The sequence below is a fragment of the Dendropsophus ebraccatus genome, chromosome 5, assembly GCF_027789765.1.
Source record: "Dendropsophus ebraccatus isolate aDenEbr1 chromosome 5, aDenEbr1.pat, whole genome shotgun sequence".
Classification (NCBI taxonomy): domain Eukaryota; kingdom Metazoa; phylum Chordata; class Amphibia; order Anura; family Hylidae; genus Dendropsophus; species Dendropsophus ebraccatus.
Window position 1 is genome coordinate 127,686,618 of NC_091458.1, and position 14,832 is coordinate 127,701,449.

The following is a 14,832-nucleotide window of genomic DNA, read 5'->3' on the forward strand; positions in this document are numbered from 1 at the left end:
GCTCTTTTTTTTTTTTTTTTTTTTTATTCAGGGACTGAAGAGGAGCGAGCAGAGCAGCATGCTTGACCTGTTTAGACAGAGGCTTCCAAATCCTCCTTCAGGTGCTGAAAACAGCTCTGTGACTCTGCAAACTCCGACCCCTGAACAGGAGTCCTCACGGATACGAAAACTGGAAAAACTGATCAAGAAACGACTGTAAAGCTGCAAGAGAGACCTGTGCTCTTAACAGTGGCATGCTAGCAGTGTTAACAAGCAGCTCCAGTCTACCACTCTCACAGTCACCCTCTTATACTGTCACATCCCCTTTAATTAATAATGCTAAGTGTCAGCTGCACAGGGTTTCAGCCAACGAGAACACATTAGCGCTGACTGAATGCTAGAAGTTTTTCTGTCTAGACAGAACATATCTAGATGAGCCAGTCCTTCAAGCATGTTAAAACGCTGTTAGGGAGTATGTGGTCAGGCGAATTACTCCCCTTGATTTTTCTGTTTAGTTTTGCCTGAAGCTTGTGTGCTGGAGCATAGCTTTGAGTCCAGTCTATTTAAGGAGACACTTATGTTCCCGCTGTGTTAACCACCAAAACACATAACAGACAAAACAGGCTCTTACAAACAGTGCAAAAGTGACTGTTAAAGTGATATTGCCCAATTTCCTAAACTCAGATATTACTAAATAGGTTTACACAACCACCAATAATAATATCCAATAAATATAAAATGTAGATGTGCTGCATGGATACAGTGTAACTTGATAAAGATTTAAATGAAGGTGGATTTTTGGAAAATGTTTAGCTCCCTTTTTCTAGTATCAATAAAATACCTCCGGGCTTAATGAGGAGCAGGCTCCAAATGAATGATAGATATTCAGATAAGTGTGTTATGTCTCCCTTATGTAGTCATTTCATAACTTTAAACTATGGCAGGATCAGATAAAATGTTACCTTTGTTCAGTATACTTTGCAGATTGGTCTTCTACAAAAACACTAGATGTATAGCAGTACATGTATCTTGTCCTAGAAGAAACTTTGTTCAGTTATTTGACAGTCAGCACCCTCGGAAACTTTGATCGTTAATATTCATTTTTCAATATTCATTCTTTTTCTTATAGTACTGAGAATTATAGTTATATATATTTTGCATTGGTAAACCGCTAAGTATTTCATCCATTACAGCTGTAGTTATACATTAGCACTGTACAAAAGGTATGATCAGCCAATGAGCAGGCATTTTCCCGCTGATCGCTGTCACTTTTACACAGGCCAATTGACGTTCAAATTATCGTCTTGTAGATAATCGGCCCATGTAAAAAGGGCCTTTAGTGCATGCCTGTATAGGGTTTGTCTGTCTTATTTAATGCATACCTTGCTTTTACAGCCCTGAGATAGCTGTCTTTTTATTATTATGGAAATGAGCTCCAAAAACCCAGGGGATGTTCCCCCTGGACGCAAGGGGTGTTTTTTTGCATCCAAGGGGAACACACCCTGGGCTTTTAGAGCTCATTTCTTTATTAACAATAAGCCAGCTATCTTGTAACTGGAGGACTGTTAAAGCAAGGTATTTGTGAAATCTGAAAACAAACTGAGAAGTCCTATACAACAATGCTATTAGTTTAACCATGTAAAAACCCTGTGGCAGGTCTGCTTTAAAGAAACAGTTCAAGGAAATGCTCAAACAAAGTGTTGCTAAGCTAAAAAGTTAGGGGGGAAACCCTATACAAATCTAGACAAAGTTTAGGTACAACAACTATTGTTTCAGCTCTAGTGTGAATGTGGGTTTTATAAAAAAAAAGTCCTTTTCACTACAAGGAAGCATGTATGTTGTCTGTAGTGAAGAAACTGTGGTTAATAGTACTCGTTACAACGTTACAAACCAAAGCTACTATGTTTTTGTTCAAGTTCCCCATCTCTAACTTCTATCTTGTAATCCATTCTTCCACTCCACTCTGGGTCTGGTCTGAAGTCCGAGGTGGAGATGAAACTGTAGTTTTGCATTTGATAACCTGATATTCAAGTCTTTCTTAAATTATTTCCACAAGCAAGGGATGCATTTTTTTGTTATTCAAAAATGTGTCCGTAACCGTAGCCAACCGTAACCAAGAATAACCACAGTTTCAGAGTCTGTGCAGCTTATTCAGGTGAAGGACAATGATACTATATGCTTTACTTTTATGCAGCTAAAACCACCATTGTAAAACTGAATTTGGCTTTGCCCTGAGGTAGGCAGCACAAACTACTGTGTACAGGTACCCTTATGTTTAAGTAAATTACTATTTAACCACTTTTCTATTTATTTAGCTAAAGGAGCTCCAAAAGTGGAGACAGATTTTAAAATCAGCACATTATCATACAATATAACGTACAATACTAAGTATCGAGCTTTGTTACTATAAGTTCATGGTCTCTTTTCTGATATTTAAATGTAGATATTTTACAAAAAAAAAAGTTTGACTAGTCCTGGGCATGTAAGAATATAATGTCAAATGTTAGTATATATAAATGAAAGGATACATAGCATCAGGGCCGGGGGGTTTAAAAATCGGGCAGCGGCATGGGGGTGAATTTGATAAGGAGTAGGCACTTACCTCTTCCTGTGCCCACGGTGAGCGGCAGGACTGGCCTCGGGACCCCCGATGGAAGTAATATTCCCCCAAGTTATGATAACATCATGATTCAGAGAAAATGCCTCTCCCGGCTGATAGACTGCCCGCTCAGCCGATCAGTGATTGGAGTGGCGCCCCGCCCCAGTCAGTGACTGGCTGAGCGGGCAGTCTATCAGCCTGGTCGTGATGTGTGCAGCGCCGGAGGTCCCAGAACCTGGACAGCGCGGGTCGTGAGGCCTGTCCCGCCATTCACCGCAGGCATGGGAGAGCTGAGTTCCTACTTCTTATCAAATTCCCCCCGCCGGCTTCCGGATTTTCAAAATCCCCGGACTTCTACTTTAAGGAATAAAAGACGTTTTAAAATGACACAGGTGTCTCCCTATTTGAATATAAATATTTCCATTGTATCAACTTTAATTTCCTCTGTATGGTCAGGGAATGTCCATCAGCAGTCTAGTAACTGAAAATACATTGTATTACTTATGTTGTGCTGAGTTAATGCCTGTATTTTCAAGAGCTGCATTCTTAGTCCTGGATGTTATGAAATATCTATATAATGTCTGCTGTCTGTAAAGGTGTTAAGAGTTATTTTCCTATAAGGCAAATCTCTGTAATAAGCTGTAAACTGATGAGCAAATAAAAAAAAATCAGCTCAGCAGTATGCAGAATTGTGAATGCAGCTCTGCAGTGTATTACGGGCCTTAACTCAGGAACAGTACAAGTAAAGTTAATGTGTTTATGAAGTTACTTAGTGTTTTATGTAGATTGTAAAATGGTTGTTAAAGGTAGGCATACAATAATTTGATTTTGAGACTGTAATGTACTTTCGGCGGTTTGCTGTAAGCTATGGTTTAAGGGTCTTAGTGTGGCAAATATGTACATTTGTGCCTTTGGTGTATATTTTATTTTGACGGGAGCAAAAATTATTAAACTGAAGATTTAAATTTCAGATGAACAATAAATAAAACACGTTTGTTTTGAGACGTCTGGTAACAAATAGTTCTGACTTCTTCTGGTCTGACCAGCTGAGAACTGAGTTTCCTTTTAATTACAATGCTGCAAACGTTAACATCTGTTCTTGAGTAATGGGTAACAATGATTTATTGACCTGCATCACCTACAGTACTTAGGACAATACAAAAGATGTCTAATACACACAAGTTACTTTGGACAGGGCACTAGTCTTTGTTTTCAGCAATTTCTTCCATTACATACTGTAACTAACTTGTATGTCAATAGACGTAGGTACTAGTTGTAATATGCTCATGATAAGTGTCAATGCAAACACAGATTTTCCAGCTCTAACTGTCAAGCTGTTGTCCAAATGAACAGATTGGGGCAGAGTAATAATAAGTATACTTATAAGTGATTGCTTGCTATGTTTTTCTAGACACTTTTGATAGATGGTGACCAATTGAGTTGCATAGAAATTTCACTTATTAGATATAATTAGTTGTACTATCCCTAAACTATGGTTATTCAATACAGATGAACAAACCCGAACGCTCTGTATTTGACTACTGGTGGATGAAGAAGTTGGATGCTGCCCTAGGGAGTCCTGGAAATCATGTATAGCAGCCTATATGATCTTTATTATTCGGTACATTTACTTTTTTGATCAGTACAATATATAAGCAGTAAAACTCATAAGTTAGTATTTTTTTTTATATATATATATTTGTTCGTACTGCTGCTATGTTTCTGCACTTACACTCCGCTATACACACAAAAAAGTTGTCACTGTCCTCCTGCACAGCTCTGTGATTCTCACTTCCTGATTGTTCTATGCTGAACACCCCCTTGCCCGTTGCTGTCATGTGACCACACAGACCTCTGACAGCAGCCCTGCTTCTCTATTCTAGCCTGTTGTACTACACTACTGCATTATGGAGATCTGCTGTTCCATACTGTATCTACAAACTGCTGCTGTTTGTCAGGTTTATGCACTTACTGTACATTATACTCCGCATGCTGATTGCTATACTGTACAGTAAATATGACATATTCAGCTCCTCATCATTATTTTTGAGGTGTGGAACCAATTGTCTACATTTCAAGGATTTCTTATCAGAAATTTTGCTTTCTTTTAAAAGTGATTTGGATTACAAGTAGGGATGGTCCAAACAGAGTTCGGATCAGGTTCGTACGAACCCGAACCCTCAGTAATGATTCCCGCTGTCTGCCCGCTCCGTGCAGCGGGCGGATCCAGCGGGAGGACCGCCTGGAAAAATGGGATACAGCCTATGGCTATGGCTGTATCCCATTTTTCCAGGCGGTCTTCCCGCTGGATCCGCCTGCTGCACGGAGCGGGCAGACAGCGGGAATCCGATGCCGAAGGTTCGGGTTCGGACCATCCCTAATTACAAGCACAATGCTCATAATCTAAGACACGACTGTACAGTATATATATAAACTTGATGCCAATAGTTTAGGTAGCATTTTCTTGGTGATAGGTTCCCTTTAAATAGGAAGAATAAAAAAATAGAATATCCAGACTATATATATTTTTGTGGGATAAGACCTTTAAAATTCTTAAAAACTCCATATTCTATTCTGACCTCCTTCCTTTGTATGGAGTTTTAGCAATCAACAGTAATACACCTTACTTTTAGTGTTGATTGCTTAAGGCCCTATTATACAGGTTAATTTTGCCCAAACAGGCAGATGTCACCCTGTTTTATAGCACTAGTGATCAGCTGACTTAACAAAGATTTGCTCATCTGCTGATAACTCACGTCAAATAGCTACCCAATAGGCCCTTTTCTGCTCTCCGAATAACCCCTTTAAGGCTAAGGGTGCTATTACACGGAATGATAATCAGCCGAATCAGCCAGACTCGGGCGATTATCGCTCCGTGTAATAAAGACAACGATCAGCCGATGATCGTTGTCATTGGCTGATCGTTGATATACATTCTGACCTATAATCGTCGGGTGCCGACCGCGCACCGCTACGTGTAATAGTGGTGCGCAGGCAGCGACTGACAATATACATTACCTATCCACGCTCCAGGGCTGCACCTGCGGTCTGCTTCTCCCCGGGTCCCGCGCGCTCTAGCTTCAGAGCGGCCTGTCAGCTGACAGGTCGCTCAGCCAATCACAGGCTGGGACCGCCGTGGCCTGCCATTGGCTGAGCAGCCTGTCAGCTGACAGGCCGCTCTGAAGCTAGAGCGAGCGGGACCGGGGAGAAGCGGACCGCAGGAGCAGCCCTGGAGCGTGGATAGGTAAAGTATATAGTTAAAGCAAGGGCTGCAAGGACATCGGTAACTATGTCCTTGCAGCCCTTGTTAAACGATTATCGGCCCGTGTAATAGGCCCAGTAAACGAGCGCCCATCTAGCAGATCGGCGCTCGCTTACAGGTATTATCAAGCCCCCATCGGCCCGTGTAATACCACCCTTACGCTGCATGATTATTGAGCTGTGTAGTAGGCTCTATAAAGGAGCTCTGATCTAGGAGATTGGTGCTTGTTTACGGTGTGGCTCAGGCATCTTATACAGCCTCCATGGTATGTTCCCACTGCGTAAAAATGACTGCCATTTTTTGACTCCAAATGACCGTTTATTGATCATAATTTGTGGTCATCATCAATAGAAAGCCGTCTTTTAGAGCTAAAATACCAGCCATCTAGGAAAACGATTGCAAAAAGAGTGTAGTGGGGATGTAGCTTCATGTGTCCTCTGTTGGTCCGTTGAGCTCAAACAGGTGAGCCGAACTTGCCTCTTGACACTCTTTGCACACGTCTGCTCCATTTTAGACACTGACTGAAATCATATATTTTGAACGTGCAGTGTATAAATAACCAAACAGTTGTTTTGGACCATTTTCCTGGATTACTTACCAGTAAGCAAATGAAGTTGACCTTTCTCCCAGGTTACTAAGAGAGACTGCACGAACACCTACAATTATTATTTTTTTATGTTTTGTTGGTACAAGAGAAACTGACGTCCCCAAAACATCATGATGGGCGAATGTATTAATGTATTCAGAATCCTCCCCCCTTTTTCTTTATTAGTTACACACACACCCAGCTGCCATGCTGTTTGCTTAACCTAAGGGTCTAGTTATGTGATTAAAAAGCACAAAACTGAAACAGAAAAATCAGATCCCTGTATTTTTTTTTTATCCTTGTACTTTTCTTCTTTCTGGGAGTGTCTAGTTGCTTATTTTCATAGCTCTTTGTTCGTCATGACTAAACACAAATCACTACTTGACATTTACTCCGGTGTCTGCTGCTTGGACTTGGGAGTTCCTCCTCATACATTTTCCACCTTCCTGAGTTTGAGGTTTGGATGAATAGGCTCTTTCTCACAATCTTCATATTCACTTGCTATGTGTTCTGGATTATTCTGGATACACTTATAACACACTAGGTATGTTTATGTTTAGTATGTGGACTATTTGTGAGCACGATTTAATCACTGACAATACTAGCCACTTGGGGTATAAATATTTATTACCTTTGTATTCTGCGGGATGCTTATAATACAATGCAGAAAGTACTGCCTGAAGGGTGAACTTTAAGGGCAAGAAGCAGGCCACCTTTCATCTGCTTTGTTTATAGAACTGACTAAAATTGACGAGATATGAATTAGAAAAGCTCTGAACACTGGAAGGCATGTGAACTTGTATCTGACTGTAAAGCTGAAGCTTAAAGCGAATGTACTATCAGGTACATGGCTTTTAAAGGATAAGTTCGGCGAAAATTTTTATTAAAATATTGTATGTCCCCCCAAAGGTTATAAAAATCACCAATATAAACTTATTACGGGAAATGCTTACAGTATAAAGTGCTTTTTTCCCTGCACTTACTATAGCATTAAGGCTTCACTTCCTGGATAACATGGTGATGTCACTTCCTGGATAAAATGGTGATGTCACGACCCGACTCCCAGAGCTGTGCGGCTGTGGCTGCTGCAGAGGATGATGGCAGAGGGATGCTTAGTGTCCCTCCAGTGCCCTGTGTCCCTCTGCCATCATCCTCTCCAGCAGCCACAGCCCGCACAGCTCTGGGAGTCAGGTCGTGACATCATTTTATCCAGGAAGTAAAGCCTTGATGCAGTAGTAAGTGCAGGGGAAAAAACCCTTTATAAGCAATACAATGGTTTAATAAAATTTTTCACCGGACTTCTCCTTTAAGTTTCTTACATGAATAGATCAGCGCCATGACAGGGATGTTGGTGCTGCAGTCCTTCCTTTGAACCAGCGCCCGGTTCCTGCACACCTGGCACACAGTCTATTCCTGGTCACCGGCCCAGCATGAAGCACAGGGGGCAGACCTGCCACCCCTAGTGTGACAATCTCCCTCTGTGACAGGGCTAAATTAGAATCAATTGAGCCATGTCACAGAGGGGAGGGTTTTTTGTCACACTGGGGTCGGCGGGCCCACACCCAGTGCTTCATGCTGGGCCTGTGCTCGGTGATAGACCGGCGCCGATCCATTCATGTAAAAAACTTAAAGCGATGTACCTGATGGTACATTCGCTTTAAGAAAATAATTGTAAAAAAAATAACCCACAGGCAATATAAATGTTATACCTGAATTTTTTTTTCAACTGGAAGAGAAAGAACAAATTTTTTGTTAAAGTTATACTCTGATTTCAAGTAAGGTAGGCAGGTAGGAAATGCTATATGCTTCTGTACCTACCAAAAATCCATTTGGTTTAGGGGGCTTGGTTCTGTATTTTGTGGTTGTACTTTTTTCTCTGTACTACAAGTCTCTAAATATGTTGCTTTCGCTTAGCTGTTTATCACAATCCTCCCACCCTCCCAACTCCCCTCCCACAGCACTCCTGCAGTTTCCTGTCCAAATCTGTGCTTTCAGGATGTAGAGAAATGCTTAATTCTCTGGTACAAAGAGTCAGATTTTTTAAGTGTCTGAAGAGCTACGTTCCTCAGTTGACTCAGGTGTCAGAGGGGGAGTAAGGAGGTGTTGCGACTTTGACTATTAGTAGTATAGTCTAGCATTCTAAAAACAGACATATATGAAGGGTACCATGTGTCTCTTTGCCCTAACAGTGTCAGCAGTTTGAAACATGAATTAAAGCTCACAGATTCTCTTTAAATATTTGCAGCAATGTAGCTATTCACTTTAAATAATCTTTATAGACACATTGTAGTGGCATATTGGTTTATCACAAACAAATATCGCAGAACTACAGATACTAAGAATAATTCCTGGTGTTTGAACCATGGGACCAATATAGTTAACTATACCAAGTAAAATACCCAGTCACCACCACCAAAGGGGCATTCATACACCTCTACATCAATCTTGGTGTTCTAATTAATATGGGTCTGTGCATTACCACCAAGATAGATGGCAAATGTCCTGGCCCTTTGGTCTTTAGAAGAGTGTTCTCAGATCCCTCATGCTCTTTGGGATTCTATAAGTGAGAGGTACAGATCACGGTTGATTGATAGAACCTATCCAGTTTAACACCCATCAAGACATGGGCATATTTGTCTGAACAAACTAATGCTGCGTTTACACAGGCAGATTTATCTGACAGATCTTTGAAGCCAAAACCAGGAACAGACTATAAACAGAGATCAGGTCAGAAAGGAAAGCCTGACATATCTCCTCTTTTCAAATCCATTCCTGGCTTTGGCTTCCAAAATCTGTCAGATAAATCTTTCTGTGTAAACGCACCCTAAGGGTCCATTTACACAGAAAGATTATCTGCCAAAGATTTGAAGCCAAAGCCTGAAACAGACTATAAACAGATATCAGGTCAGAAAGGAAAGCCTGAGATTTCTCCTCTTTTAAAATCCATTCCTGGCTTTGGCTTCAAATCTTTGGCAGATAATCTGTCAGATAATTTTTCTATGTGCCAAAGATTTGAAGCCAAAGCCAGGAATGGATTTTAAAAGAGGAGAAATCTCAGGCTTTCCTTTCTGACCTGATCTCTGTTTATAGTCTGTTTCAGGCTTTGGCTTCAAATCTTTGGCAGATAATCTGTCAGATAATCTTTCTGTGTAAATGGACCCTTAAGGGCCTATTACACGGGTTGTTAAGAGGAGCAAACGAGCGCTCTCAGTGCTCGTTTGCTCCTCGTTACCTGCTCGCTGCCACCGCCGAAAAACAAGCAACTGCAACGATCAGCCGACATGAACGATGTCGGCTGATCGTTGCACTCTATTCCACGGGACGATTATCGTCCGTAGCGGCCGAATACGGACGATAATATTTCCGTGGAATAGGGCCTTTAGTCGAAATAAATTTTAGTCAAAAAAGGGAAATACTAGAAAATAAAGATAATCTGTGAATTAATAGGCTGATGTCACTTTTTGGTTCCCCTTTATTCCAGAAAAAACTCGCTTAAAATGGTTCACCTGAAAAAAAACAACCCTGAAAGTACCCTGGCAAAACTGTAAATTAATGTCATATTCTCGGAATGGTTAGACCTATATATGTCCAAGTAAAACACCACAGCACTCCAACAGGTGAAATAAAAAAAACCCTGTATTTATTGCCCACAAAAAGCAATGTTTCGGTCTCGCATTAAGACCAGTTTTGCACTACTTGAAAATGGTCTTAATGTTAGACGGAAACATTGCTTTTTGGGTGCAATAAACAGTTTCTTTACCTTGGTTTAAGGAAAACTTTAAGAGCTTTTAGCAAGAGGAGCTCAGTTTTTTAAAATTGGGACTTGGTTTAAGAGCATTGCTTTGGTTTAAGAGCTCCCTGTACTGTGTGGGAACGGGAGTGGAGGAGGGGCATGGTCTGCATAGCTGGTCTACAGCACTGTACTGTGACCCAGGAAGTTTCCCTCACCTTGCATATTATGGCAAATGTAATTAAGGCTGGGGCTTGCATCAGGGGACAGGACTGTGGAGGTCATCTCTTCATAGCTGTAACCGCTCTCTCCCCAGACAGAGTGCTGCATTTATGTGCCCACATATGTCCTGTTCATTCCTTCATACTCCCTGCAGTCTCAGCCCATGTGTTTCCATCATCTCCATTCCAGCTATATTGTGCCTGCACTCACACTCAGTTATACACACACTTGCTATAATGTGCCTGTACTTACTTTCAGCTATACACACTGCTGCTATAATGTGCATGCAGTTACACTTAGCTATACACATTGCTGCTGTAATCTGTCTGCACTTACACTCAGCGTATAGCGTATGTGCCTGCTCTTACACTCAGATATACACTCTGCTGCTATAATGTGCCTGCTCTTACACTCAACTATACACATTGTTATATAGAAAAGTTTCTGTCACTGTCCTCCTGCCCAGCTCTGTGATTCTCACTACCTGATTGGTCCATGCCGAACACGCCTCCCTTCCCCACTGCTGTCATGTGACCACACAGACCTCTGACAGAGATCTGCAGTTCCATCCTGTATCTACAAACTGCTGCTGTTTTTTCAGGTTTATGAACTTACTATACATTATACACCACATGCTGATTGCTATACTGTACAGTAACTTATCACATATTCAGCTGTTTCCAAATGTTTTTATTCTGAATAACATGTAAAACAAATGAAACAAACATTATTTTGGGGCGTGGAACCAATTGTCTGCATATCTGTGATTTCTTATGGGAAAATCTGCTTTGGTTTAGGAGTGATTTGGATTACAAGCACGGTCCCAAAATGAATTATGCTCGTAATCCAAAGCACCACTGTGTATGTATGTGTGGGTGTAATATATATATATCCTAAAACTTGGAAAAAAAAATCCTAAAGTGTATGCATATACATACACTTTAGGATTTTTTTTTCCCAAGTTGTAGGTACAAACTTAGGATAAAGAAACCAGTAACCATGTGTTTAACTGCTTCAAGTGAACTTGAACTATGTGAAGTCACTTTAGCTTCCTTGCAATTATTCTAATCCAGAGGGAACTGAATTCCCTAAGGCAGAGAGCCGTCAGAGCTCTACAGGAAAGCTGACCATTTGGAGAAGATTTTCCACGGTTCTCCGATAACAACTATTGGTTTCTAAATTTGAATTCAAGAGGTTCATGGCAGATTAATATCAATGAACTATTGTTTGCTGTGAGGAGTGGGCATTGAGAAGCTAATAAGAATGGTTATGCAGGAGCTTCTCAACACTCATCAGATAATAGTAAAACAGAGGTTTCAGTGCTTGTAAATCTCGTCAATGATCATCTGTTAAGCTAATTGCTGGATGAATCCAAGAAAAAGAGGAATAATAATGTTTGCTGTGAAATCAGCAAAATAACACCAACCTGAATCATCAAAGTTCTAGAAACCGAAGAACGCTGACAAAATACTCCACTGATCAATGTACCTGATCCGTATATACTGCAATTCATATTACTTTAAGGACTCTTGCACATAATTTTTGTTAAAAAGAATGCTGTACTGTGTAATGTGGGATTGCTCATGCTTTAGCCTGGTCCCCCTCATATTACAGTACACCAGGCTATTACCAAGACTATCTTTTATATCATCTAGCATCAAAATGGGCAGAGTTAAGTGAATGGTTGTGTACAAGGAGTGAGAAAAGAGTTCTAGAAATCCTCCCTCTCCTGTGGGCCTTCTTTGTGTGTGATTCTGTTTTGTAGAACTCTGATTTCATCAGGTGGAGGTTTGGGGGATTGGTCCATGGTTGCGGCTTTCTCCTGTCTCTCAAGGAGACATGTGGGATAACTCCTACCTCTACAACTGGGACGTTCCCTGGTACTACCAGGACATGCTCATGTTTGTAAGGGAACACCAGCTGGAGGGATTTAAAGGGGTTATCCAGATAGAGATGCCATGTCGTTGCAAGTGTGTATAAAACAATAAAAAAGTTATACTTACCTCTCCGCACTCCCCTGTTCTCCTCCTATGGGTCTCTGATGTCCTGTCAAAATGATCCTGCCTCCACTTTCGAGACAGACTCGTCTTGAGGGTGACTGACCACAGATCCAATCACTGGCCGCAGCACTGTACCGATAACTATAAGCTACAGTATCTAGATAACCCCATTTAAGCCCAAATTGTGGAAACCAAAGACTGTGCACTGTTCATTCAAGCAAGGAACTTAGTCTTAGCTAGGGCTCCCTGCAGACTGTGTGGAAATCACATAGGTTATGAAATGGAGGGACGTTGTTTGCACTTACAGTGACCTACTTTAAAATATTCTTGAGCTTAGTCATTTTAACATGTTCTAATAAATTTCTATTTTAAATAAAATATTTGAATATTTTTGGTTTTCCCCACATAGTCACGACCAGGAAAGTTACACACTGAGAGCTGGACAGGGACATCTTTCAAACTGTCAACTAACTGCTGTTAGATACTGGGATGAAATCCTTAAAGCCATTGTTAACCTTACACTGGTGCAGTAGGCCCTGGCAAAAAGTTGCATATTTTTGTGCAAGCCCTCACTTTTTGGTGCTTCTTAATAAATCTGTTGAATGTAATGCCAGCGGGATATTACTGGAGACTGATGTAGGTTTAAGTTCTTACTTTGATTCTGCTTAGTTTCTTCCTCTTTACTTTAAGTCAAAAGATGGAAACTATGGTCTTGATTGGTCTTGATTTTCATGAGCTTTAACTTACATCTGCTCTAAAACTAGTTGATGATTTTAGTGAAAATCCTATACAAAAAAATAAGTATGTGCATTTGCTTCCGCTCTAGCAAAGTCCAAGTGAATCACATTTCATCTAATTTAGGCAAGTAATAAAGATGATTTTGTATACCCTTAACATAAATTACATATGATTACAAATGGATGAAATCGGTATATATATAAGTACTTAAAAATAGCATTAAAGGGGTTTCCTAATACAGGTAGCCCCTCTCCATGTGATCTATTAAGGCATATGGATGTGATAACACCAAATTGTACAGCTGCTAGCAAAAAGTACCACTTTGAATGAACTCTGGATTAACACTATGTAGTGCTACATTTCCACCCTTGCCCCTGAATCTCATATGGGGTCTTGAGAACTAGTCTGGGTTCACACTGCATTTTTGCAGTCTTTTTAATGTATCAGTTTAATGGGAAGGGGGGGGGGGGCGGATGCAAAAACGGAAGTTTGTGTTTGCCTTTTTTATTAACCGTTTTTTCATTGACTTCCATTTTAAAAAAAAGTATCAAAACTGATTTTCTTTTTATTTTTTTTTATTTTTTTTTTAGAGTACACAAAAACATGGTTGACCATGGTTTTTGTGTATGTTAAAAGTAACAGTAAGTAAAGCACAGTAAAAACGCAGCGTGAACCCAGCCATAAAGTGTACATATCGTTATATCTGTCAATATCTAAATCAACAGTAGATGTGATATAAAACAAGTTTGAAATTTACATTCATTATTTTTTTGTTGTTGTTATGCTGTAAAACAAAGCTGTACTTACCAGAAATCTAGGTCCAGTCTCCTGAAGGCAGATTTTCTGACTTGTGCTGGTTAAAAAAAAGAGACTAAACACAGGAATTCCAGCCAGTACGGAGAGTCACGGCTCAATGTGTCCGACAATCACATGACTGCCTTCCCTCTGTGAGCGCTCAGATGGACTGGGAAACACATGACTTCCTGTTTTCTGGGTCAGAAAACAGGAAGTGCTGTGTTCTCCACGATAACAAAAAAAAATGAATGTATATTGTAAACTTGCTTTATATCACATCTACTTTTGGTTTAGATCTTGAAAGTTATAACAAGAGGTACACTTTAATTAGAAATGAACCTCACTGATCTCATTGGGGGAGATTTATCAAACATGGTGTAAAGTGAAACTGGCTCAGTTGCCCCTAGCAACCAATCACATTTTACTTCTTCACAGACTCTTTGGAAAATGAAAGGTGGAATCTGATTGGTTGCTAGGGGCAACTGAGCCAGTTTCACTGTGTTTCCATGTTTGATAAATCTCCCCTATTTTGTCTGTGCTCACATGACTATAATTAGCCCTGAAATAGTGGATTTGATAAATAGTAATATTTATATAGCACCAACATGTTCTGCAGCACTTCAATGCTTAAAAGGGGCCAGTTGTATTTATCCCTGTTCCAGAGATGCTATTATCACAAAGCACAAGCAATCTAAAGGATACCACTACAATGAAATTGGAGGATTATCAAGAATAAAGATGGTTGCTAGCAAAGAGTCCTGATCGCAACGCAACGGAAATTATTTAGAAAATGCTGAAATCTGATATTTGGAAAGAGAAATCTCCAAACATTCAAGAGCTTGAGGGAATAGTAAGGGAAGAGTGGAAGAAACTCCCAGCAGACAGGTGCAAGAACTCACAGATGACCATGAAAATGCTTGA

The 14,832-nt window shown here is 40.4% G+C and overlaps 2 protein-coding genes across 2 annotated transcripts in view; one reads left to right on the top strand and one right to left on the bottom strand.

Annotated features, from left to right (window-relative positions):
• Window positions 1-838, top strand: part of VPS53 (VPS53 subunit of GARP complex) — a 107,388-nt gene extending 106,550 nt beyond the window's left edge. The window contains exon 22 of the mRNA XM_069971207.1: window positions 32-838. Within this exon, the coding sequence (XP_069827308.1) occupies window positions 32-199 (168 nt within the window). The 3' untranslated portion in view covers window positions 200-838. The remainder of the gene's footprint in view (window positions 1-31) is intronic.
• The window catches only part of LIAT1 (ligand of ATE1), a 100,591-nt gene that overhangs the window by 32,306 nt on the left and 53,453 nt on the right, over window positions 1-14,832 (bottom strand). The window lies entirely within an intron of this gene.